This window comes from Phoca vitulina, unplaced genomic scaffold, assembly GCF_004348235.1.
Source record: "Phoca vitulina isolate PV1807 unplaced genomic scaffold, GSC_HSeal_1.0 scaffold82, whole genome shotgun sequence".
In the NCBI taxonomy this organism is placed as follows: Eukaryota; Metazoa; Chordata; class Mammalia; order Carnivora; family Phocidae; genus Phoca; species Phoca vitulina.
In genome coordinates, this window is record NW_022589785.1 from 575,406 (window position 1) to 601,510 (window position 26,105).

The following is a 26,105-nucleotide window of genomic DNA, read 5'->3' on the forward strand; positions in this document are numbered from 1 at the left end:
GTTATCATCAAAGGAAGGTATCGCCTGGGGCGCCTAAGTGGCTCAGTTGGTTAAGCGACTGCCTTCGGCTCAGGTCATGATCCTGGAGTCCCGGGATCGAGTCCCGCGATCGAGTCCCGCATCGGGCTCCCTGCTCAGTAGGGAGTCTGCTTCTCCCTCTGACCCTCCTCCCTCTCATGCTCTCTCTCTCAAATAAATAAAATCTTAAAAAAAAAAAAAAAAAAAGGAAGGTATCGCCTAGTTACCAGTGGGGGAGGCGTGTTCATCTTGGTTGTGTTTCGGTTGCAGTTGTTTTGTGTTTCGGTATGTTCTTTGGGTTGTTTAAGAAACTAATATCCATTTTTCTAAAAAAAAAAAAAAAAAAAGATAAAATTGTATGAAAGTCATTATCTGAAACACTAACATGACAAATGTTATATAAATGGCCTTCATTTTCATGACTACCGGCTGGCTGATTGTTTTCTTTTTAAGGATATTTTAAAATACCACTAGGAATATATTTGCTGAAGCGTATTTTAGTACCATGATTTCACTGACATGAGGATCAGACAGTTCAAGTGAGCATAAGCACCCCCCCCTTGAGACACTAACGTACCCCTAGACCAGCCTTTCTCTGGACACGGTAAATGTGTACGGCTGTTGTATTTCTCTAGTTTTGGATGAACAGTAACAGGATACAGTAGAGTACTCAGATATGAGCCAGGGACACTGCACAAAGTGACCTGATACCCCATTGTCACAGGATGCTGTTCATTTCCACAGGCACAGCCCTTTCAGACAACACAAAACCAAAGACAAGCATGAGATAGACCGAATGACCCTCACCGTGGTAAGGAGATTGAAAACTCTGTGCTTTGGTGGGGTTTTTTTTTTTTTTAAGATTTTCTTTTCTTTTTTTTTTTTTTTTAGTAATCTCTACCCACAACATGGGACTCGAACCTACAACCCCAAGATCAAGAGTCACATGCCCCACCGACTTACCCAGCTAGCCAGGCGCCCCTAAAAACTCTGTTCTTATTTGCATTATAATTTTCACATCTCATTCCATTAACAACCAGTGTAAAAATTTGCTTTCTTAAAAACAAATGAGTGGAGATACAGTTCCTAGAATTCCTAACTGGCAATTTAGTGGAAATAGATGCCAAGGCAGAAATCAAGGTTTGTCACCCCTCAGTAAGAAAGAGATCCAGAAAGTCAAAAACTAAAAGTAAGGAGATCAAAGAAAAGGAAAAATCACTGAGGCGCAGAAGAGTGGGGAGACCTGTTTCTCCGGACCTGGCCCCAGCCTACTGATTGACATTGAAAATGACTAGTTATCTGGGTTGCATGGCTGGCTCAGTCGGTGGAGCGTGCGACTTTTGATCTTGGGGTTGTGAGTTCGAGCCCCACGTTGGGCAAAGAGATTACTTAAAAGAAAAAAAGAAAGTGACTAGTACAGTTTCACGTTTCTTTAGAGTAAATATTAATTCACAATGAATCTGCAGTTTTTAACACTGTCCTTTTCCAAGAAATGGCCTTTAGGTCTGGTTGGGCATCAGGGCCCTGTTTCCAGGAGGGCATCTTTGAAATCTTGTTGTTTTTTCCTCCCCCAGAACGTGGAACTCCCAGAGGCCTTCTCGCCAGAACTGCGGTCCCTCCTAGAAGGCCTGCTCCAGAGAGACGCCAGTAAGCGGCTCGGCTGCCACGGAGGCGGGTAGGCTGTTATTTTAGCTCTTGAGGATCGTCACCCGGGGCACCTAACAGTTAGTTCCAGTACATCACAAATCATTCCTAGCCCCTAAAAATCTCCCATTTTGACCCGAGGCGGGGGAGAAAAATCACATGGGAAATATGTGTGCTGTCCTTTGTGTTTCGTAATAAACGACTTGAAGGAGTCGCTAACTTTTTAACTTTAAAAATCGAGCATGTTGATGGTGGAAACGAATCCTGATATTTCGCAGTTCATTTGGTGACGTTTTACTAATTAGGTTTGCAGTGATAGCAGTTCAATATCCTGATCAGGTTCTTACTGGTTTTCTCTCACGCGTAACTGGTCGGCTACTGTCTTATACTTGCTTTCTATCTGCTAGATATCCAGAATGCCTTCCCGTAATCCTCAAACTTGACTGATATTTTGGCTGGATACAGAATTCTAAATCGATAATGATTTTCCCCCAGAACTTTGGGGATATATTGCTTTATTGTGTGCAGTAAAGCTGGTCATGGAGCCCAGTTATCACTCCTCATGTCAGGTTCCGATAGTTCCTTGTACTGTGGAGGCTCATTTTCTTGAGCTTGGGGAATACTGTTATTTTTTTATTTGACAATCCCTCTCCTCCATTTCCTTGGTTAGCTCGTAGAACTCCTTTTAGGTGGCTGTTGGAATTTCTAGAATGGTCATCAATGCTTCTGACCTTGTGTATTCCCTGTATCTTCGCTTTGATTCTGTTCTACTTTCTGTGGGCTTAAATCTCTAGTCCTTCCTTTGATTGCTTTTTAAAATCTTTAGCAGGCTTAATTTCTTCAAAATAGAACCTTTCAGAGGTTCCCCCAACTCCATTAGAATAAACACGTAGCTGCAGGCATTTTGGGGTTGGATATGGAGGAAGACAGTATGGTGTGTGCGCGTGCGCACGCGCATGCACGAAGAGTTCAGGCTGTCTTCAGTGCATGCCTCCCCCTCCCCCCTCCCGCACCCCCCTCCACACACATGGCGTTGAGCCTGGAGCTCAGCACCTCTGTCCCCTGGCCAGTAGCTGTGCTATTTCCTGCCAGCAATCACGGCTCCTGCGTCCACGCCCATCCTGTCTGCTGATGGTTCCCCGTCCCTCTTTGTGGTGCATTTATGTCTCTGTGTTCCTCTTCCATCATTTCAGCAATTGTTGGGAAGGAGCAAATGCAAAATGCAAAGGGACACCCTTTGCTTTAGATTTCATTCATTCATTCAGTAAACACTTACTGAGCACTCCCTGAGTGTCAGCCACGGTCCTAACTGCTGGGGCTGAGGCAGTTACACACAGGTGGACACAGCCCTGCCATCTTGGAGCTTATATTGGGTGGGGGTGAATGACATTATAGAAACGATCCAGTAAGTAAGATGACCTCAGACCGAGAGAAGAGCATGAATGAGATAAATAAGGCAGTGTTGTCGTTGAGACTCCAGCCTTGGGAGGAGAGAGGGGAAGGACTCCAGGCAGAGGGGTCAGTGAGGGTAGGGCTTTGAGGGGGAATTAAGCTTCCATGATGCAGAAGAGCAAGAAGGCTGGAGAGCCAGGAGAGGGAGGTCAAGAGCAGGTCAGAGAGGTGGTGGGCTCAGGCAGGTCCTGTAGGCCGTGTCCCTGGACTTTGCTGTAAGTGCAACAGGAGGCCTCTGGAGAGTCTTGGGGAGGGGTGTAGGGAGATTGTTTGAAAAGATGATGTGGGCATGGCATGGGGCAGGTGGGGCTGTGGGCTGTGTGGCTGGGGGGCAGGCTGGGGCAGGGGGGCAGTTAGGGCCATTCGGGGAGCAGGGTGGGGACCTGGACGGTGGCAGTGGTGGCGGGACATTTAGCATTCCCTCCATGATCAAAGACCCTGCCGCCCCCACTGGGAATCAGATCTCGGTGAGGGTTGGAGGCAGTAAGTCAGCCCCAGGACTTGCCGAGGGGTGGGCTATGGAGTGTAGGGGTTAGTGGGGCATCGGGGGTGAGCCGGCTCTTTGGCCTTAGACAACAAGGTGTGGGAGTAATGCAGCAGTTCTACAGACCTCTTGCCCCATCAAGTGGAGACTCCAAGTAGGCGCTGGGTGGGTGGGCCTCCTGGCGTGCAGGACAAGGTCAGCACTCGGGACACAGATCTGAGAGCTTGTCTGCAGGTACGGGTCACTTAAAGGCCTGGCAGAGTGAGGTTACCGAAGGAGTGATAGCAGAGGAAGGGGGCCAAGAACCAGCCCTTGGGGCTCTGCTACAGGAGACAGGGCTGGGGGACCCAGGGCAGGCCTGGGGGCAGGGTCCCTGGCAGGCACGGCGACCATGCGCTTTCCCTGGGTAGGCTTTCCTCCGGGTATACAGCCCCTTCTCTTCTGCATAAACTGAGCTTTAAGGGTGGTCTCCAGGAAAACTTGTTTCTTCAATTTATGAGGAGGTTTGGCATACGCTACGTTCCTAGATTTCTAGTTTGCTTCTGAATTCATATTTGGTACTTCATATGCCTACCGTTTGATCTAACATGCCACATAGACATTTGCTGAAAATCTCCTCAATGTGGAGATCTCTAGTTTGATTCTCATTTGAATTTGTTCTCCTGGCAACAGAATCCTGTGTATCTCTCTATCTGTGACAACTCCTAGGTTCTCTCAAACTGGAATATGCGTCCCCGATAAATTACCATATGGGATAATCTTCCTAGCTTCCGCATACAGTATTTCTAAACATCCAGTGTTTCCTGTGTTGCTTTGAAAGAAGCATATTTTACTTGCTTACTTAAAGAACTGAAAATGGTCGTTCCTCTGTGTTCTTACTAGGAGACAGTTTTTGGAAAATACTCCTTAGGTTTGCAAACGCACCCTTACCACCTTTGTGCCTCCTCCACAGGGCACAAGAAGTAAAGGAACACATCTTTTTCAAAGGCATCGACTGGCAGCAAGTCTACTTACAGAAGGTACTCTGTCTGGAACCCCACACTGGGCACCACCACCTCTATGCTCCCTCTTGTCCCCCACTTCCTGGGTCCACTCCCCAGGGCCCCGCCCTGAGCCCCGCCCCTGGCCCCGCCCTGGCCCCGCCCCAAGCCCCGCCCCCAGACTCCCCAGGCTGCAGTGTGAGTCCTTCTTGCTCTTCTACCCATGGGCTGCCATTGCTGCCAGCTCCCTCTGGGCTGACTTTTCTGTCTCCCTAGTTTAAAAGTTTTCAAAATATCTGCAGTGTACATTAATAAATACCGAAACGGAGTTGTTATCTAATTCAAATGTCCCTATAACTGAGATGTTTTTAGCTTTCACTCATCTTTTTGACTTCCTATCTCAAAAAGTGACTGTATTTTCATAAAGATCTCTATAGAAATGTATGAGAAACGTGGGTCACAAATCTTATACTTTTTCTAACCCAGCCCCATACAACTTAAGGATCAATATGATTGGATAGCAACAGAATCCCTTCCCTTATTTTAAGATATTTTTTTATATTCCCATGAGTTCAGGAAAACACCCCAAATTAAAGGGTTTTTTTAAATGTGGATCAGCCTTGGATTCGTTTTTGCATCATCTCTCGCAGTGGAGGGATGATGCTCTGTTAGTCCTGCCCGCTGTGAACCAGGGAGTGGGCTCCAGCTCCGTTGGTGTCGGCTGGGCACCTCTGTGGGTGTGGAGCGCTCCCTCTGGCCTCCCCGCACATTAAGGCTCCAGCAAGTGCAGTGTGGTGCCCTGTTGTCTGAGACGTGGTGTTTTCCTAAAGTTGAGCTGGCGGGATGTGCAGTCTTGAGACTTAATTATATTCAATAATGCTTTAAGACCTTGGACGTGAATCTTTTTTTTTCCCCCTGAAGTTTCTCTAAAATCTGGGGTCTTCTTTTAGGGCTGTTCCATGCCCAGGCTCATTTGTGAAAGATGTGCTGTGATGTGTAGGAGCTTGGCTGGAATGATCAGCGTGTAGCACAGTGGTGCTCACAGTGTTCTCATTGTAGAGCCGTAGGTCGGGATGGGCCGTAAGGTGATCTGATAACTGAAGCATGCTTCTTTGGATCTTCCAGTACCCTCCACCCTTGATTCCTCCCCGGGGAGAAGTCAATGCTGCTGATGCCTTTGACATTGGCTCATTTGATGAAGAGGATACCAAGGGCATCAAGGTACACATGTGATGTTCGCCCTGGGTGTTTTGGAGGGTGGGGAGGCTTTTTATTGGCTGTCAAACTGAGTGATTGTCTTAGCATTGGCCTGCTGGTGGAATGTAACTTACCAGTGAATACCTATATATTGGAAGAATGTAGAAGTCAAGGACCTAAATTAGAAACGATGAAAGCTTTCTGTGGACTAATCATTTTGTTTGACAACCTGGTAAGTGGTCAGTTTCTTACGGATTTGGATATATTTGTGATTGGAATAGAACTCGAACTTACATGAGGCAGAGAAGAAACAACTGTGACAGCGAACACACTTTGCCATGGGCCGAAGAGCCAGCCGTCTTAATCCTTTTAAGTTTTCAGACCTCTCTGTGTTAGGATGAAAAGAGCAAACAGCATGAGTCATTCTGCATTTGTCAATCAAAAGTGAAATAATCACTGTGGTTTTTTTTTTTTTTTATATAATTCTCTGCATTTTTCAAACTTTTGTTCATATCATTATGTTTCCCAGTAGACAAGGCATAATTACAGACAGTGAGTCATGAGGGAAAATCATCCTCCTCAGGCTGCTAAGTCAGAGTGTATCACTACATGCCGGGCTCACATCTGCCCCCACCTTCTCAGCGTCCCCCAGGACCTCCCCATCTTTTCTCAGCTGCCTCCTTATACCCTGGTTGTGTAAGCCCCCCCCCACTTTTCCCACCAAGCAGCTCCCCCTCCAGAAGGCTGCGGCACTGTAAGCACACACCCTGTGAGGAGCCGTGGCCAGGGACACACAGAACTGGAACCAACAGGGCCTGGAGACAGAAGTGGTGGGTGAGCGGCTGGGGAGGAGGGAAGCTGCAGGAGACCCCATGAGAGGCCAGGCGCACTGGGACCCGAGGAATGGCAGCTGGTTGGAACTGGCAGTGTCAGGAAGGAGGGGCGATCGGGGTGCCCCCAGGACCAGCTTCCCAGGAGGGGAGGCCGAGGCGAAGAGGAGGTGGAGGGGCTAAGGCCACTTCTGTGGTCTGGCGCAGTGGCTCTCCCAGGGGCCGCAGCGTGTCCAGTGCCGCGACGTGCGCGCTGCCAGGTGTGGTCTGCAGCCTGGACAGACAGCACGCGGCAGGCGTGGAAGCACCGCTGTGCAGCCGTGCTCTGGGGAAAGATCATTCACAAAGTCGCTTAAAAGGATTACTGTTGTCACAATAGAATTTTGTCAGCAGAGGTACTACCGTCCACGAAAGGGTGCTAAAAATGAAGCGGCTGTGATGTGGGAGCCCACAGACATTTTTGATGTTAAAAAGAGATTTCTCGTACTTTAAATTTTGTTAACCATAATCACGGCTCTGGAGTCAGACAGACTGGGCTCAAATCTGCCCTTATTTGCTGAGTGACTTCGGGTGACCTCTCGCGCCTTGGTTTTGTCACCTGTGACTGGTTTTGACGCCCAGATTTCTGTGAGGTAGAAGAGAGAGCTGCTTTAAGCCTCCTGGAGTGTCATCCATGCTTCAGCGAGGAGGTTCTGTCAATGTGGTTTTCGTTCTTCGTGACCAGAGCTGAGGATGAGCACGCTCAGAACAAGAAGGGGCGTGTGGCCAGGGCCCAGCGGGAAATGAGGAGCCTGGGGCAGCCTTGTCCAGCCAGAGGGTCTGCATCTCAAGAAACCATGCATTCTTTACCTTTAAAAAAGCAGCCCAAATTATACACTGTTCTTTAAAAAACAAGAACAAAAACAACAAAAAAGTGCACCTCAGATAAGTACAGATTTTCTTCTTTGTTTTACTCATTTTTAACAACTTATGCTAAGTCCTAAAAAGTCAAGGCTCTCTGAAATTCTAGGAAGTAGAACGGTTTGTATACAAGGCAGAGTTGGCCCTTTCCGAGCAACTACTTTGGAAAGGAGTGTGTTTTTACTTTGGCAAAGCCTTCAGAATCCGTCCCGGATCACAGGGTGACCCTGTGGCCTGGTGCACTAGCACCCACCCCACCACACACACACACACACGCACGTTCACGCGCGGCTGGGCACGCGCCTCCAGCATTCAGGCTCTGAGCCACTGAGGATTCCAGCTCTGGGCTCAGCCTGGGCTTCTGAAGGAAGCCAAAAGAGGAAAGGAAGGCTCTGAGAATCAAAGCGATCCTAAAATCAACACATGATCGTAACAGGTCACTAAGGGCAGTTGGAGAACCCTCCGTGTTTCATCGATTTGCTGAAGTCTTGGGCGCAAGTGCCTCTTCTTGCTCTTTTTCTTGTAAATAACTTGCCTGTTCTAATAATCTATCCAGTACTTATCTCTCAGGCAAAGGAGCAAGCAAATCAAGTTTCTGAAGAGTTCTGTGCTTTTGAATGACAGATGTGTTCCTTTCTTTCAGTGACATCATTCACCTTTCTGCATGTAGCTCAGTGGCATAAAATCATTCTCTTTGCTCATTTTCAGAGTGTGGCCTCTAAGCTCAGGGGGAGGAATGAAGGATTTTGAGTAGTAGTTTGGAAGACAAATGCTATCATTAAGTGTAATTTTTACCCCAGTGCCTCTTAAAGGCGAAGCTGCCTAAACCCCCCATGTCTCCTGAGCGCCGTGGTTGTGCATTTCATCGCGCTGTTACCCTGGGTTCGTGGAAGGTTGGAAGGTTCATGGAATGAATGGAAAATTCAGCCTCCTCTCCCTTCTTCTCATCTCACTTTTCAGATGAATCGAGGGTGGTGAGAAAACCCTCCTACTTTCTCCCTTTTAATTGTTTCTCAAAGTACAGGATATAATTTCCTACTTTTGCAAATAGAGTCTCCTCGCCATCCTTGACATTCTGTTTTGTGGTGGGATCCTTTTGTACTTTAAATAAAGCCCTGTACGGGTTAGTTTTTCATTGGCGAAAAGGTAACGAAGATGGTATGAGAGGACGGGCTGCATCTTCCCTGACGTGGGACTGGACGTGAGGTGCTGTCCACGGCGCGTTGGCGGAGCCCGGCTGCATGGTTATCAGTAGCCGACGTTTGTGACAGCGACCGAGCCGTCTCTGAAGGGTTGTGTGCCGTTGTTCCGTTATCTTCCCGTGTACGGTTAGAGTACTTCTGAATCTGTTGCCTTGCTAAGTATGTTAAATCATAACTATCTTGATCTCTTAAAATAATAAGCTTCTTGATTGCGACCAAGATCTCTACAAGAACTTCCCCTTGCTGATCTCGGAGCGCTGGCAGCAGGAAGTGGCAGAAACAGTTTATGACGCAGTGAACGCGGACACGGATAAAATTGAGGCCAGAAAGAGAGCTAAAAATAAGCAACTTGGACACGAAGAAGGTAAAATAGCCAGCATGTCTCAAAATATTTTCAATGCAATGAATTTTTTAAAAAATGTCTTGTAAAGCCAGGAAAGTATTTGGGTCATAAAGTACTTTCCAGGAGTGGCAGGGGCGATGCCCTAACTAGTGGTATGTGGCTTGGAAAAGCTCAGTGTAGTATTTCAGTCTTCAGTCAACATGTAAATTAAGGTAGTCAGCAGCAGTGTGTTCAGTGTGTCCTCTGACCTCGGAGCGTCTAGAGCCAGTTGGCAAGTGTCTTCCTTGAAGCCTGAATATTACCGTGCCGGGAGCAGGCCCGGCTTCATGGGCGTGTGACCTGGGCCACCTCCTAGGGCACCCCACTGGCTGTCACCATCTTGACATTCTTAATCATGTTTGAACAAGGGGCCTGCATGTTCATTTTTCATTGGGCCTGGCAAAGTATATGGTAGTTGGCTCTGGTGAGGAAGTTAGCATGCATGTCCCTTGTCCAGAGCTATAAATGGATAGAATGACATTTATTTTACAAACAGCATTAAGGAATTGCCAGACCACATTTTTAGTTACAACATGTGAGTGCCCTGTTGGGATTTCCAAAGTGGAGTGTGTAACATCCGGTGTTAAACCAGTCGGCCATTCTTGATTCACCAAATGTTGTCGCTCTCGATTTTCCTAAGATTTTAATGGATCTTGGATATTTAAATGTACTGTGGTTGAGGACGATGCTATGATTCACTTTACGTCTAGGCAAAGACTTTTCTGAGGTCAACGTTATATGATAAGAGTGACCGACCAGAACCAGTTCCTTTGTGTGAATAAGTTACTTGAATGGGGGCAGCTTCATGCAGGCTGCTCGGTCATGCCCATCATTTCTCATTTCCCAGTAGCGTTTATCACCTGCTCAGAAACATGTGCCCGCGCCCGGGTGGCTTCCTCCTTATGTAAAAGCTGCCTGAGTACCCCAAGGGAACAGCGTGGCCCCGCAACTGTGCTCACCTCCACTCTGCAGGGAGAGGGGCTTCATTTCTAAGCTGTTCCTTAGACAGCGCATCCATTGACATCACTCTGGACTGTTGGCTGTAGCAAATTTTACACGAGAAATTACTTTTTTACGTCAATGGTAGCTTGCTCCAGGGAGGGTCATGATGTCACTAGAATCTTGACAAATTGGACCTAGAAAAAAATAAGTATACCTTAATGACCTTATCGAAGTGCATCCTTTTAATTAGAGCTGCAGTTAGAGCATCTAGCAAGTTAATGAATTTATCTTCATGTTTAAATGATTGATTTGGACATCACTGGGCTCTTGGTTGAAGATCTCAGGAGTCACCTTACAGAACAATACAGTCTAGGCTTAGGTCTCTGAGGTAAACCTGCAAGGCTTCTACCTTCCATATACTTAAGCCGTGTAAACACTTTTGCATTAAAATGACAGCTCTGGGGAGCCCACCGGATCACCTGTCCCCTCCCTCCTTGGTTCTTTTCCCTCCTGTATGCGGGACAGTGTGGGTATTGCTTATCTGTTTACCGTCTGGGTCTCCTGTTAGAACATTAGCTCTCTGAGGGCGAGAGTTCTGTCTCTTGCCATGTAGCCCTGCGGAATCCAGAGCGCCCAGAACATGCCCAATACCAGGCATTCCCTGAATAGCTGTTGAATGAATGAGGGGAGGAGTGAATGAATGATTTTTAGCATGGTCTCCAAAGCCTTTAAAGAAAGAAAGCAGAGCCAGTCACTTAAAATTAACCTTTTAAAAAAAAAAAGAGGTAGTACTTCACTCTAACAATATGATCAGGACTTAACATGAGTCCGAATTAGCTCAGTCTGTCTAGGTAACCATATATTTGAGGGATAAATATAGCCTTAAGGAATAACCAGTTTTGAGCCTTGTGTTACCTTGGCTGCTTGGTAAGCGCCTTACTATTATTTATGGGATTGAGTGGAGAACCCCAGTCCCACATAAAGGCAAAGGTACTTTGGGCATAGCCTGAATTGAATTCCTCTCTAATCTCCAATTCTTGTTATTACACATAATGAAAAAATAGTTTGGGAACAAACCTGTGCCCTCTCTGAGCGATGAGGGAACATCACGAATGTATCCGAATATTGAGAAACAGCCATTCAGTATGTTAGCGGAGACCTGTTCTTTCGATCCCCAGCTCACCTGGGTCTCAAAACGGAGGTAAGGATTTGCATAATGTCCTCCATTCATAGAAATTTGATTTTTCCAAAGAGTGTGTCATTCTTTTTTATTTGTTTGTTTCTGAGAAGAACATAGACCATCTGTGTCCGAGCCCATTTAATTTGCGGTTATTTTATATTGCTCAGATTATGCTCTGGGGAAGGACTGTATCATGCACGGGTACATGCTGAAGCTGGGGAACCCGTTCCTGACTCAATGGCAGCGTCGGTATTTTTACCTCTTTCCGAACAGACTTGAATGGAGAGGAGAGGGAGAGTCCCGGGTAAGTCCAGAGCGGCCCACCCAGCACGGACTTGCAGGGTTCTCAGTGTCACATGGCTCGTTCAGATGGCTGGCATGTCTTCTAAAATAGCCCGCTAAGCTCTGGGTATCTATTTAAACTCGTGCACATGAGATTTTGGTGTTCAAACTCTAACTTTTAAACTTAGAGTCAAAGAAGGATTCTGTAACGTCTGAAAATAGAATGTGAGGTCAAAACAGGTTTGAAGGAGGCTGGAGAGTAGTTGGGGAGATCAAAAGAGATAAAAAACAAAAAAACAAAAAAACAAATCCAGGACGTTGGAGTCAGACAGAGGCGACTGAATCCAGAGCTCAGAGAAGAAGGTCTGGCGTCCGTGACACAGCACGACAGTTGTGGGTCTGCCTGTGCTCAGTCGCCCCTTCACATGCTTCCCCCGCCCCCGGTCAGGCTCAAATGAAATGAGCTAAGTGATGCTGGGCCCACAGCCGAGGTCGCCAAACACTTCCTTTGGTCTCTGTTTTGTTGGAAAAGTTTAAGTGACGTCCATAGCATGGGCAGGAAGATACCACTGCCCCCTCAGGTCCTTTCTTGAGGACCAGTGTTTGTGAACAAGGTAAGAAGACATTTTGAATCCACACTGTCCCTCGAAGCCAGGCAGGTAGCCGTTATTCAGCACCTGCTGTGTGGGGAGTGGAGGGCTCGTCCAGAGGTGGCCGTCCAAGCAGAAGGCATACTTCTGCTCCTGGGGAGGGAATGGCTAGTCCTCTGGGGCCAAGGAAGCAGGGCAGTGGGTCCCGAATGTCAAAAACATAGTTGATGTCTTGGATGTGTCAGAATACTGCCCATCCATTGTCCGGTGGTCAGAAGTGTAAAATAACCTCTAATCTTGTTTGTTCGATTTTGGAATGTGTTTTTTTTTTTTTTTTTTTTTTAAAGATTTTATTTATTTATTTGAGAGAGAGAGAATGAGAGACAGAGAGCATGAGAGGGAGGAGGGTCAGAGGGAGAAGCAGACTCCCTGCCGAGCAGGGAGCCCGATGCGGGACTCGATCCAGGGACTCCAGGATCATGACCTGAGCCGAAGGCAGTCGCTTAACCAACTGAGCCACCCAGGCGCCCTGGAATGTGTTTTTTAAATCCCCGTTGGTAAAGGGGCGCCTGGGTGGCTCAGTCGGTTAAGTGTCCAACTCTTGGTTTCGGCTCGAGGTCATGATCTCAGGGTCGTGGGATCGAGCCCCATGTCGGGCTTCACACTCAGTGCGGAGTCTCCTGTCCCCTCTGCTCCTCCTCCCCCCACTTGCAGGCTCTCTCTCTCTCTCAAATAAGTAAATAAAATCCTTGAAAATAAATAACTAAAAATAATAAATCCCCATTGGTAAATTGCTATTTAATTATAGTGATTGCCACCGCACAGCACGTTCCTTTCAGATAAATAAGACTTCTCACCGCTGCTGGTGCCATGGGGCTCATTTCCTCAGACTAATGCGTCTAGGCTCTGAATTGCTATTAGTAAGTCTCTTTGGGGGTCCTGAGTTGTAACTCAGGTGCTGGTATTATATAATATAATGTGTAATATTATGTCATATGTATTGTATTTTATAAATATATGAACTCAACACACAAATTGTAATCCGTATATATTATTATAGAATATATAATATTTCCAGATAATAAGTGTCCCTGGGCATATTACACATTTACAGTTGACCCTTATACATGGGGGTCAGGGGTGTTGGCCCCTCATGCAGTCGAAAACCGTGGGTAACTTCTGACTCCCCCCAAGAACTTGACTGCTGATAGCCTACTGTTGACCAGAAGGCTGAGTGATGAACAGCGGGTTAACACAGAATTTGCGTGTGACATGACTTATATACTGTATTCTTACAATAGGGTAAGCTAAAGAAAAGAAAATGTTATTAAGAAAATCACAAGGAAGAGGGGCGCCTGGGTGGCTCAGTCGTTAAGCATCTGCCTTCTGCTCAGGTCACGATCCCAGGGTCCTGGGGTTGAGCCCCACACGGCGCTCCCTGCTCCACGGGGGCCTGCTTCTCCCTCTCTCACCCCCCCGTGCTTGTGTTCCCTCTCTTGCTATATCTCTCTCTGTCAAATAAATAAATAAAATCTTTAAAAAAAAAGAAAAAAATCACAGGGAGAAGAGAAAATACATTTACCGAACTGTACTGTATTTACGGGGAAAAAAATCCCTATAGAAGTGGACCCACACAGTTCAAACCCATGTTGTCCCAGGGCCAATTTTAGTCTGCCGTCTACTGGACAGTCACCGTGGTGTGCGTTGAAAGGAAGTTATCTAGCTTTTCAGGATATTTGAAAACTTAAAGAAAATCTTCCCTTTTTTTGAACATCGGATATAGTAGGTAGCTTTTTTGTTTTTTTAAGATTTTATTTATTTATTTGACAAAGAGACAGCGAGAACACAAGCAGAGGGAGTGGGAGAGGGAGAAGCAGGCTTCCCGCTGAGCAGAGAGCCCAATGCGGGGCTTGATCCCAGGACTCTGGGATCGTGACCTGAGCCGAAGGCAGACGCCCAACGACTGAGCCACCCAGGCGCCCCAGTAGCTTGGTTTTAAAAGTCAGCATTCGATGTTCTGTTTGAGAGCGGCCTAGTGTATATGGATGGATGGATTCATAGGTATAAATCAGGAAACAGAGAAATGAGCATTTATGATGGTGGTGTTTTTCATTTAGGAGTCCTGGAGTATTTATCCGAAAAAACATAAAATGGTAAGGTACTCATGACACTGTAACGTTCACTGCAAGCAGTCGTGTTCTAGACCTGGCGTGACCATCTTTTAAGGATGTTGCCTGTATTTATAGCATCCTTTTGATATCATTCTTTCAAAATATCCTTAGCTCACCAGCCAACATTGCCAGACCCTTCCCGAGCTGCCGTGTCAGGAGCTCCGCCGCACCCCATCGGCTCATGTATGTCGCACAGCACTTCGCTGTTTCCTCCCAGCTCGGTCGATAGCACTCAGGGGAGCGTGCGACACGGGAGGGACACGTGCGAGTCACAGCCGTTCCCAAATGGATCCTGTGTCGAGGGAACAGCCGTGCTGCTGTCTTACAGAGACAGTCCGTCCTTCGCCATTTCCTTCAAGATGCCGTCATTTGAATTCTGTGCATGTCCCTTCCTAGCCATTCCCCTCTCTTCTAGAACATCATCAGAGAAAGGGAAAGGCTGATTTTTTTTTTTTTAACTTTTCCTAAGCTGATAGTTTTCCAGATTATTTATTACTTTAACTTAGGAAATCAGGAGATAATGTGAAGTAATGTGTCTTTTTTTTTTTTATGGCTAGCAAAATTTACTGACAATGGAACAGATTCTGTCTGTGGAAGAAACTCAGATTAAAGACAAAAAGTGCATTTTGTTGAGGATAAAAGGAGGGAAGCAATTTGTCTTGCAGTGTGAGGTGAGTTTTTCAGGTTTTTAAAACACTTTTTCCCCGTAAGCGAAAGTTCGAGCAACTGTGTGCGTCTCCCGCGAACACAGCTGCCTGGGTATGGAGCAGCTTCTTGAATCCGTGCTTTGTCGCTTAGGTAGCAGGAAAGCCCCGGGGCACAAGGGTCTCAGCAAATTAACCGTTACTGTTATAGGAACAAACGTCAGAAAATGGCAGGAGAGGAGGTACGTGGAATAATCTGACTGCCCTGTCTGAGAACCCTGATCAGTGTTCAGTAGGGGTCTGTTAGCTGCTCTCCCAGTTCTTCTCTTTCAGCATGTTCGAGGTTGGGGCTTGCATGTCTAAATAAACACAAGATACCAAAGTGACTTCTCTCAAGGGACATGCCATCTTTCTGTCTCCAAAGTTCTATTATAGCCCAAATTTAATTCCTCTGGGGTACTGGGGTGTGTGTGTGTGTGTGTGTGTGTGTGTGTGTCCATGTGGGTGGGGGTGTGTGTGTAGGGTGTGGGTGTGCATGTGGGTGAGGGGAGTGTGTGTGGGGGGGGCGTGTGGATGTGCATGGGTGTGTGTGTGTATAGGATGTGTGTGTGTCCATGTGGGTGGGGGTGTGTGTAGGGTGTGGGTGTGCACATGGGTGGGGGGGAGTGTGTGTGGGTGTGTGTGCGCATGTGCACGAGAGCGTATTTAGAGAGACAGACCAGTAGTAGATAACCGAGGTGTGTGTTTAACAAGCATCCCTCCACTGCACACGTGACGCGCTCGCTCATCAGCCAGAACTCCTTAGGCATAACTGTATAGACTTGAGCTGTTTTAGAAATCAGAAATCGGAGGTGATCTCTGAACGAATCAGTGCTTCTCCGGGTGGGGCTCAGGGGGTCCCCTGCAGGGCTTGCCAGCCTGGCCCTGCTCCCGCATGGCCCACAGTTCAGCGGAGCGCTGCGCGCCGGAAGGCGGGGTGGCACGGTCATGACCAGAGGCACCACTCTGCTGGCCAGCCGTGCGCGCCCGTTGCAACTTCTCCCTTTGTGTGTCCGTGCAGAGCGACCCCGAGTTTGTGCAGTGGAAGAAGGAGCTGACCGAGACATTTACAGAGGCTCAGCGACTCCTGCGCCGCGCCCCCAAGTTCCTCAACAAGTCCCGGTCCAGCGTGGTTGAGCTCTCGAAGCCTCCCCTCTGTCACAGGAACAGCAACGGCCTCTGACGCCCGGGACAGGAGGGTCCTGGGGAGACGGGGCCTCGAGGAAGCCCGTACCGGGGGTTTTCCACCCTTGAGAGGGAGTCTTTTGGAGAAGTCCGGGGGTCAGAGGTTCGGTCCTCTTGTCCCTGGGGCCCTTCCACGGCTGGGAGGACCCAGGACGCCGAGGTGCTCCTAACAGGAGCTGTGACCGTGGTCCGGCCCGGGCCGGCCTCCCTCCCCTTCTGAGTGCCTCCTGCGCATGACATCTGTCCACTCTCAAAACTACTGAAGAAAGAAACGAAAGTTCTTTCCCTTTCTTACACACTTGTTTGGGTAGACGTGAACCTAGAACTTGAAATGATTCCTCCTTATCACTTCAGTTTGTATGTCTGATATCAAACATATCTTAGACTTGCCAAGATGGAGTGCAGCCCTCTGTGGCAGCGGGTGCCGGATGGCCCGAGCGCTGCCCTGTGTCCTCTGCTGGGCTCACACGTGTCCACTCCGCGCTCCTGGGGGACGGGAGGTCAGCACGCGTTTCCTCCGTGCACTGCAGCACCGACCGACTTCTTGATGCCCCGCGTGGCGAGCTGAAGATGCTTTCTCAGAAGCTTGCCCTTGGGCCCCCGCCGGGTGTGCGGCACCACCCAGGTACCCGCCTGCCTCCGACAGGGAACAGAGGGAGCATGCCCTCAGAGGACTTGGGAGTCGCTCATGACTGACGGCGTTCAACGGTGGACCATTGGAAGGCTTCACAGGGATTCCGAAGGACAGGCAGCGGGGTTTTAACTTTCAGGGCAACAGTGATTTTCAAAAATCTTCAAATAAACATATCGCACTTTCACGTGTCTGGGTGCGCACGGACGCTTGGGGGTGAGTCTGTCTTGGGCTCCAACAATAAGCAGTTATAGGACAGGGTCATTCTGGTTCCTTCTGCCTGCCCTCGGGACACATATCCATAACGGATGTGTAAAGGAAGGAAAGAATTGCTCTGTTTCACGTTGTAGTATAATTTAAAATGAATTTTACTGACAAAAGAATGCTGAAGAATGAATGTGTTGAAATGAGTTAACTGTGTTTGTTGACTTCCGTGTCATCCTTCACCCGTCATTAGTGAGTGGTACTTGGCCCCGGGTGGGTCGTCCCACGCTGTGACAGCAGTGGGGCGGGAAGGCCTGTTGCCTAATCCCGGGGGCTTCTCTTCTCCCCACGGTTCTCCCACGATGCGTTCTGTGCCCTTTTCATGCCCCAAATAAATGCTGGGCTATGCTGGGCTATATGAACCAGTGTATTTCCCAGTGAAGTCCTGTCACCAGACTGAAAATAATAACAATAATTTTTAAAGTCCACATATTTGTCTTATTCTTAGTGCAATCTTGTGTGTTTCTAAGTTAACTACTAACAATATAAATAGCATCATCATTATCTGCATCCTGCCCTCGATATTTTTACTGATTCCAGATTTCCATGCACTGTGTTCATTGGGAAAGTGAGTACTTCTTAATGAAATTATATTTTGAGAGTTTGGAAGATGATTACTGAGAGTTTTTTATTTCATAGGGGTCACTTTGGAGAAGAAAAGAAATGTGGAGGTCCACTATCCATCTCAACTACCAGTTGGGGTTTAAATCAGCACGCATGTTCTACTCTGCTCTTTCCAGTAGGGGAGGACGGAGGCACTCTTTACATGCCTTCCCTTTTAAGCCAGGAAGAATGGTGTTCACTTCTGTTTTTTTAAAAAAAACCACTAGCAGCAGAAAAATAGCTGTTCCTCCTAAAGGGTGAGCTGCCTCGCGGCTGTGGTTAATGACCACTGTCACTGCTGTCCTCAGCCCCATCGCAGGCTCCCATCGCTGAGCATTTACAGGTCGGGAATTGCTGTGCCCCAAGCCTCTGCCAGACAGAGCCAAGACCCTCCTGTTGAGAAGGACGCAGACTCCTTCAGGGTCTGAGCTTATCCTCTCCCATTTCCCACCTAGGGCATTAGCCACGCCAACCCGCAGCTCTTTGAAAGATACCATCTTTGGAGTAGAACCGGAGGTTAATCTGTCCTTTAGAAAGGAAACAGGAATTGGGAAATACCCTGAGAGCACTTTTGTCCCAAGCCTAATTTCAAGCTCTGGGGTCTCGTCTGGCGAGCCTGCTACCTGCACTTGTCCCCGAAGCCATCTGATAGGGCCAGCGTCTCCGCGGCCACATGGAAGACGCCTCCGGGACCCTTCTGTGCCAGCACCTCGTGCCTGCAAGGCCAAAGAAGGCCACTGTGCTAGAGATCTGTTGCAGAAAGTTTTAAGGGTGTCACCTCGTTCCTAGATGGTTGGCCCTTCAACGTGTAGACCGTGAGAAAGGACAAAATTCAGCACACGTTTTCTCACTCGAAGAAGATAAAGTTGATATTATTTTTATAAAGTTATAATGTCTTGACTTCATAAATCAAGGGAATTAATAAAGCAAAGTCTAAAAATAAAGATGACTTTCAGCTGCGCTACAACGTATATGGAAGAAATTTAAAACTTCAGCCAATCCAAGGTTATTTTTCTAAGTGAAAATATTCTCTCCGGTGCATTTGCCCTTTCATGGCAGCTCACCCTTTAGGAGGAACAGAGTTGGGAGTTGGGCTTTTTCCCTTCTGCATCGTGTTTAAGTATGATTTTTCAGCAAAACTTATAGAAACCAGCTGTTTTACTGCTAATGCACATGTTGCGCTTCTCATGCCTCTGATTGGCCAATCCACAGACATGACAGTTTCAGAATTTTTGTGGAAATAGAGGGGCCAGATGTGGAGGAAAGCAAGCATCCCGCTCAGGAAAGCCCGCAACAACACACAACCATCTGTTTGAAGCAAGACCTAGCTTGACGTGCGATTTGAAATACGCCGTATGGATACCAGAAACAATTGTTTTAAGGCCCTCACAGGCCATTACAGAACATCCTTTACCCATCGACAGCGAGCTTTAACTCCATGAAAAAGATCAAAGGGTGGTCTTTTCTCTGATGATCTGAAAAATTTCACTCAGAATTTGTAGTTGGGCCAATTCGATACAGCATCTGACTTGTCGATGGAATTGATTTTTCACATGAGGAAGAAAGACAGGATTCTCGAAGTCGGACCCTTTTTCACATGATGTAGATCTATGAAAGGTACTTTGAAATGTGCTGGGATAAGAGAAGACTGATTCTGTAGGACTTAATCATATGTGATTTTTTTTTCTCAGTGATTTTGTTCAGGGAAGTGCTTCTGGGTCATTCGGAGACACCTGATGAATTACCTCCTCGGCACGCCTGAGGACTGATGTTTGTGCCCAGAGAGGAGATGGGCTTCACTGGAGTCTGGGACAGGTGGTGGCTGGGGGGCCGTGGGCTGTAGGGCAGGTGGAGTGGGTGTCTCCCAGGCAAGAACAGTGGTAGAAATGGGGCAAAGGAAGGAAGGCCTTAACTTGCGAGTAAAAAAAAAAAAAATCACTCCCTTTACACCAAGCACCAAGGAAATGACTGAGTTAGGGTTGGTTGATTCTTTCCCTCCTTACAACAGGAGTTGAATAGTAATGATTGTGAGACATGGTCACTTTATTTTCGATTATGGAGCCACTGGACTTAGGAATAGGCCATCAGCTGTCCATCACGGCCCTGCACGCCCTCCAGCACCCTCCAGGAAGGCGCCCGGCACCCAGAGCTAACCCCCCATCTGTGCGCGCCTCGCAGCCACTGGGAGGGCCAGGTGCGGGGGCTGGGTGGCCGCCTGCAGGGCCCTGTGGCTGCCACAGACCTTTGTCACACGTCCACTGGAACCGCAAGAAGGCTCCCCAGAATAGCAACACCCGGCTTGCTGTTTAATCCATGCCCACTTCCAGAGTGAGCTTTAATAGTTGAAATTTCGAAAACGTTTTTCCCTAAAGATCTAACATGATTTTCCCTCCCATGAAAGGTTGACTCTAGAGATTGGAATTCATCAATTACTTAAATTCATACGAATATGAATTTTTTTTTCTTTTGACCCAGGCCACATTTTAAAAAGAATTCTTTTCCTGTTGAACTAATGAAAGCCGAACTCTGGAATAATACGATTCCCTCACATTGTAATGGGCTTGAGATTTCTTTCACCCTCAAAGACTAACAGACCTGGTCTTTTATTGCCAAGGGACAGGGATGCCCTCCCCGTGGTGCCCGATGCCTGGCCACTCACGGACGCGGCCGGGGGAGCATTGATCGGTAAATGTAGCACCCCAAATGTTAAATTACCTTTATTGAAACACACACACACCCACTCCAGAAAATGAGTTAACAGTACATGCATTTCATGAAAAACTTACAGAAACAAAAACTGTTTTAAAGTTTCAGCAACTCACATTCTTATAGTAAACTCTCTAATACCACGATCTCAAAATTATCTCTGAAAACTGGTAACTCTGCTTCCATATTTTATTCTGTCTAATATAAAACGTCTTTCATGTAAGGGTAGGGAATGGAGAACTATTTCTAACCGTGCACTCATAATTACAAAAGGACTTGAAATTTAATTCCCTGTGTCTCAGTTGATTATGTCCCATGATGTATATATTATATGTGGTTTATAAGCTAAACACTGGCCATTTTTTAAGTTCTGTTGTGAAATTGTATTTTTCTATGTTTTAACTAATTACAATAGATTTGGCTTTTTCTGAGTAACGTAAAGATTGCCGAACTACATATATATATATATATATATATTAAAAAACAGAGTTCTATTTTAGCACAAAAGCATTTTATATTATTTATTGAATCCTTAATGTTTGTTTTCGTCAGAAACATTCCTTCTTTCTGCTCCTTTTTATTTGTATAGTTTGTTATTTAAAGAAACGGCAGCCCTTTCTGTGCTTCATAAAATGAAGTGGAAATAACGCGCACAGCCACGTGGGGCGAACATCCCCCCCTCACTGCCATGGACCGTTTGCAACAAAAGCTTATCCTCGGGTCTGTGCCGAGAGGCGTGTGTGCTTCCTGGGCGACGTCTGACAGCACACCTGTCATGAAATACTGCTTTCATCTACCTCTTCAGAAGGCCTCCTGCTTGTTGACAGGTACCCCCAAATGCTTGCTCCCAGACTGGCTGCATTCTAAAAGAATCTCAGTAACACATTTCGGTGGGATTCCCTCTTGATGTCAGTTTTAAAGCCGCGGCCCCGACTAAGCCAACAGGGCAGGTAGACATCCCTCTGGATCGTTCTCCCCCTGGAGCTGAGAGCCGCCCGCAGAGCATCATTTCCTACTCCGATTGTGCCAAATCCCCGCACTCCCGTCTCGCCGTCGCCCCGGGATTCGGCTCTTGCGCCTGACGTATCGAGTACTAAATGGGAGGTCGGTCCTCAGCGCTGCTTACAGGGGGCCAGCCGTGTTTAAAAACCCCGCTTCCAGGCGGAGGGCCTTTGAACGTGACGTCCCGGCGCCCCCACCGCATCGCTGTTGCAAAATGGTTTGGAAGATGGGGTCATAAAGGCAAATGCCCTCGTACGTGATTAAACCGTCGGTGTGGCCACGTCTTCGCTATGCTCTTGGCCAAGCATCACGCCCTTAAAGAAAGAAATCCGTTTTCTATTGTGCGTTGCCCAACAGGGTGAAGCGGGTGAATTAGATATTGTAAATCTAGATATTGTACCTATGAAATTATCATTTGTTTTGATCTCGCTTCGCATTGATTGTGCCATGGGGCTGTGTCACCCTCTCTCAGTATCCGCTTACTAGTGCACGTTTGAAGTCCTCGCCCACGGGAGACGCTGCTCCACGCCTGCGATCACCCGCCCTGTGCGGGCACGAGCTGTCATTTGGTATCACCGTCTTACACGGCTATTTTGGAGCAGTGAGGCTGGTTTCCTGTGTTGATAAATTGCTTATATAAAAATCTCAATAAAAAGGCTCTGTACAGAGATACCTACTTTGGTGTGCTGTCCTCCCCCCCTCCCCCGCGCCAATTAATTTCTTTATCAAGCTGCTAAGCATCAGGAAGTGACGCCTTTTATTTATTTATTTATTTATTTATTTATTTATTTTTTAAAGATTTTATTTATTTATTCATGAGAGACACAGAGAGAGAAGCAGAGGCAGAGGGAGAAGCAGGCTCCCCGCGGAGCAGGGAGCCCGATGCGGGACTCGATCCCAGGACCCTGGGATCATGACCTGAGCCGAAGGCAGACGCTTAACCGACTGAGCCACCCAGGCGTCCCAGGAAGTGACGCCTTTTAAAGAATCCCGGCTTTGAGGACAATCCATGCAGAGGCTGATTTTATAAAGAGGAAGGGGACCGCTGATCTGCATTCCTGCGGATTTTGTGGATTGTTGGAGCACAGCCCGCTTCACAGGCTCGGGGGTTTGGAGACCCAACCGCCTGTGCCTCCTGCAAGACATGTTGTGGGGAAAGAGCCTGTGACAGGTGGGCCACGGGGAGACCCAGGAGGGCGTCCATCTCCTCCCCAGTTAGTCTAGACTACACCGGGCCCCCCAGCATACTCCCAGGGTGACCTTGGAGTCCCTCCGGGAAGCGCAGACCCTTCACTCTCCATTCCTGCTCCCATGGAGATGAGCTGAGAGATCCCGGGGTGCATGTCAGTTTAAACCAGAAATCCAAGGAGGTGGTGGCCCCAGGATCCCAGCTGCCCGCTTGGGGGCCCACAGGTTGAGGGTAGGCTGGCTATTTCCTGTCCTGGAGCTGGAAGGCCCTCCTGTGTGGTGCTGGTTCAGGAAAAAAGGAAGGCAGGATGGACTCACGTAGCTGTTTGGTTTCCCTGGAATGTACGTGTGTTTGCCAATTCGAAAACCGTTTAACAGAGTCGACAGGAGGCCGGGCTACGGGGTGGGTGGGCAGCTCCGTGGGCAGCGAGCAGGTGGCCACGCAGAGGAGCCCGTGGTAGGATGCGCCACGTAACCGAGAGCCGCTCCCCAGAGCTGCTGGAAGCCTGTCCCCCCTCGGGGCCTGGAAGGAGGGGTTAGTGCTGGGCACCCCACTCCCAGCAGGCCTCTCTGGGCTACCCGTTTGCTCTGCCATTTTCTCACCTCTGATTTACGAGAGTTGGATGAGATGAGCCCGACGGACCATTCCAGCCAAAATATCCTCCAGGTTTCCCACAAAGGGTAAATGTGAGGGGCATAGGCAGGACTCGCGAGCAAAAACGAAGTGCCCCCCTGGTCCCTCGGTTTCTGCCACATTGCCTCACGGATATCTGCTGCCCTCCCCTCTCAACCTTTCGTTCCCAGCCTTCCTTCCCAGTCCTGCCCCCATGTGCACGGCGTGGACTTCATGGCAGCATGATGGGTGAGGACAAGAGGGCAAGAGCCCAAGGCCTTCCCCTTCCTCAGGGACCTGGGCTAGAAACTGCATAGGAATTTGTCGGCCTCAGTGCGTTTGGGGCTGGGTCCTTCTCTGGAGGGACAGCGGGGCCATTCCTGTGCCCTGTAGTATGTTGAGCAGCCTCTACCCACTAGATGCCAGTGCATACCCCCCACCAGTCAGTCTGGACGACCCAAAATAGCACCAGACATTGCCAAACGCCTCTTGCGGGGAGCAAAACCACCCCGTTTCGAACCCCTGGTGCAGACGATGTGAAATTCTCAGTGTGTTGGGGACAGAGTTGGGGCAGGGACTCCATGAAGGTGAAAGGTTGTTGCCAGGGTTAGTGGCCAGGGCTCTTAACTCCTGGGAGGCTGTGTGGACCATGAGGTCTGCCATGTGGTGGTTGTAGTCAAATTCATCGTCATGCCAGGAAATGAGCTTGACACAGTGCTGTTAAAGGTAATGTCAGCCCTGAAGGTAGAGGAGCCGGTGAGGGGGTGAGGGGGGCGCCTCGGCGGCTCAGTTGGTTAAGCGTCCGACTCGTTTCAGCTCAGGTCATGACCTCAGGGTCGTGGGATCGAGCCCAGCGTCAGGCTCCCTGCTCATTGGGGAGCCTGCTTCTCTCTCTCCCCCGGCCCCTCCCCCTGCTTGTGCTCTGTCTCTCTCTCTCTCAGATAAATGAATAAAATCTTTAAAAAACTAAAATAAAATAAATCTTAAAAAAAAAATGCAGGAGGGGGACTCGTTCTTCGTGTGGCCCAGGGCTTCATTTTGTTCTTGATGTCGATGTATTGGACAGATTTTTCTAGACAGCAGATCAGATCCATGAGACCCAGTGGCGGTGGGGGCATGAAACACCATGCCAGTGAACTTCCCACTCGCCTCGGGGTCGACTTTGCCCACGGCTGTGGCCAGTGACCGCAGGGGTGAGCACGGGAGCCTGGTGTCCAGAGCTAGAAGCAGTGGTGCTGAATGTGGTCACGAGTCGCTCCACCTTGCCAAGTATGTCCTGGATGACCTTGGCCAGGGAGTGGACAGCGTCATGTGCTGTCCAGATCCTCCTTCACGGAAGGTCTTCTTGTCTCTGCTAGGGATGCAGTCCTCAGGCGGCCCTCAGCTGTCTGCCCCTTCGGGATGCCTTAGCTACAGAGCGCCACCTTGCCCGATGTCACACCCTTGCCCGGGTGCCCACATCCAGTGACTGGTCTGCACCGAGGTACAAAGGGCTGGCCATCTTGGTCCCAATTCGGGAACAAACTAGCTCTAAGGGTTACAGTGGGGTTGCCACAGCCTGTTTGGGGGCCCTCGTCACAGCTAGACATTTCCCTCTGTCCGATCCTCATTCCTTCTCCATCCTTCCATAGGCGTAGATACCAAGAGAACTCTTTAATATAAGTTCTGTTCATTACATTCTATTTCAGAGTCCGCTTCCCCCGGGAAAGCAGTCTGTAGTGTTGGGCCCGGGTGCGGTAGGAGATCACAGGTGCTGACCTGGGGTGCGGGGGCTGGATCACCCACTGCCCGGTTGGCAGTGGTCACCGACGGGAATCGGTGGTAGCAGGTGGAACAGAGAAACCCCCGGGTCAAAGAGAGGGGGCTTCCAGCGTTCGCATTTGCAGCAGAGGTGAGTGGGGATGGTACGCCGGTGGAAGGGGGTGCACTGGATGCTTTGTCCTATCGAGCTGGGAAAAAAAAAATGCTAAATCTAAGAACTGGAACATAGAAAAGGAGGCTCGTGCATGTGCCCCCCGGGAAGATAAAACCTCAAGGCTAAGAGACTGATTTTCCTGATTTATAGAAGATTGATCGTGTTGCAATTTCCTTGGATGATGAGGTGTTCGTCAGAGGTTGTCCCATATCCACCGTAGGAAACTTTGCTAGAGGGGTGACCCAGAGGTGATGCAGGTCAGTTTGGTCTCACAAAGTGGGCTGAATGGACCTTTGTTTGTGTGGCTGGACTGGTTCCATCTGCTCGGGGAATTTTCAGAGCTGGTGTCCGTTTGTCATTGATTGTCACAGACCCTCGCTGAACTGTCCCCTCTTTATGTTCCCTGCCCATCAATACAACCTACCCAAACCTGTGACCCTATTCGCCTGCAGCTTGCTTGTCCTGAATTGCAATCCCTCTGCTATTCCTGAATAAACTTACCCATTTTGAGCTTGCTTCCGTTTACTTCTTTATTTAGGGCAGCAAAGCATTTGAGAAAAGTGGCAGAGAGAATAAATCCTGGACAGTGGGACCGGGTGGCTATGGCTAAGCTTAATGGATGCTTTGGGGAAAGATAATAAAAAGCAGAGAGAAATTAGTTGCCAACAGAAGGCCAGATATGGGAGAGTATATGCATTCGGGACCACTCCCCTGCACTACAGGATTGTCACCCTGACAAGGACACCACGAGCCTGGCTCCTCTGAGCATGGGGTGTGCGAGGGGAGGAAAACCCTCTGGGGGGCCAGCAGGACACCCGAGGCCATCCTGTGAGAGGACACCAGCATCACTAGGAAGGTCAGTGTTGGCTCTCCTCTGCAGGCGGGGCAGAGCTAGGAAAACTTTTATAGATCTACATTTGATCATTCAGTCATTCAACAAACATTCACTGAGCACCTACCACGGGCCATAAAGGACTAGAACGGTCAGTGGCATCAGGATCCCCGTTTTATAGAAGGGAACCCTGAGGCCAGGGGGTGGGCTTCGGGGGTCTCTCTACAGG

At 48.5% G+C, this 26,105-nt stretch overlaps 1 protein-coding gene across 3 annotated transcripts in view; it reads left to right on the top strand.

Moving 5' to 3' along the window:
• GRK3 (G protein-coupled receptor kinase 3) overlaps positions 1-17,163 on the top strand; it is a 119,356-nt gene extending 102,193 nt beyond the window's left edge. For 2 of the 3 annotated variants that reach the window (XM_032395211.1, XM_032395213.1), the window contains 8 exons: positions 763-829; positions 1,593-1,693; positions 4,551-4,617; positions 5,704-5,799; positions 8,909-9,071; positions 11,379-11,515; positions 14,812-14,925; positions 15,959-17,163. In XM_032395211.1, coding sequence (XP_032251102.1) covers positions 763-829; positions 1,593-1,693; positions 4,551-4,617; positions 5,704-5,799; positions 8,909-9,071; positions 11,379-11,515; positions 14,812-14,925; positions 15,959-16,120 — 907 coding nt within the window. In that variant the 3' untranslated portion in view covers positions 16,121-17,163. Of the gene's footprint in view, positions 1-762; positions 830-1,592; positions 1,694-4,550; positions 4,618-5,703; positions 5,800-8,908; positions 9,072-11,378; positions 11,516-14,811; positions 14,926-15,052; positions 15,283-15,958 lie in introns of those variants that run through there. The other variant, XM_032395212.1, reaches the window with a different exon arrangement.
• The last annotated feature ends 8,942 nt before the right edge of the window (positions 17,164-26,105 follow it).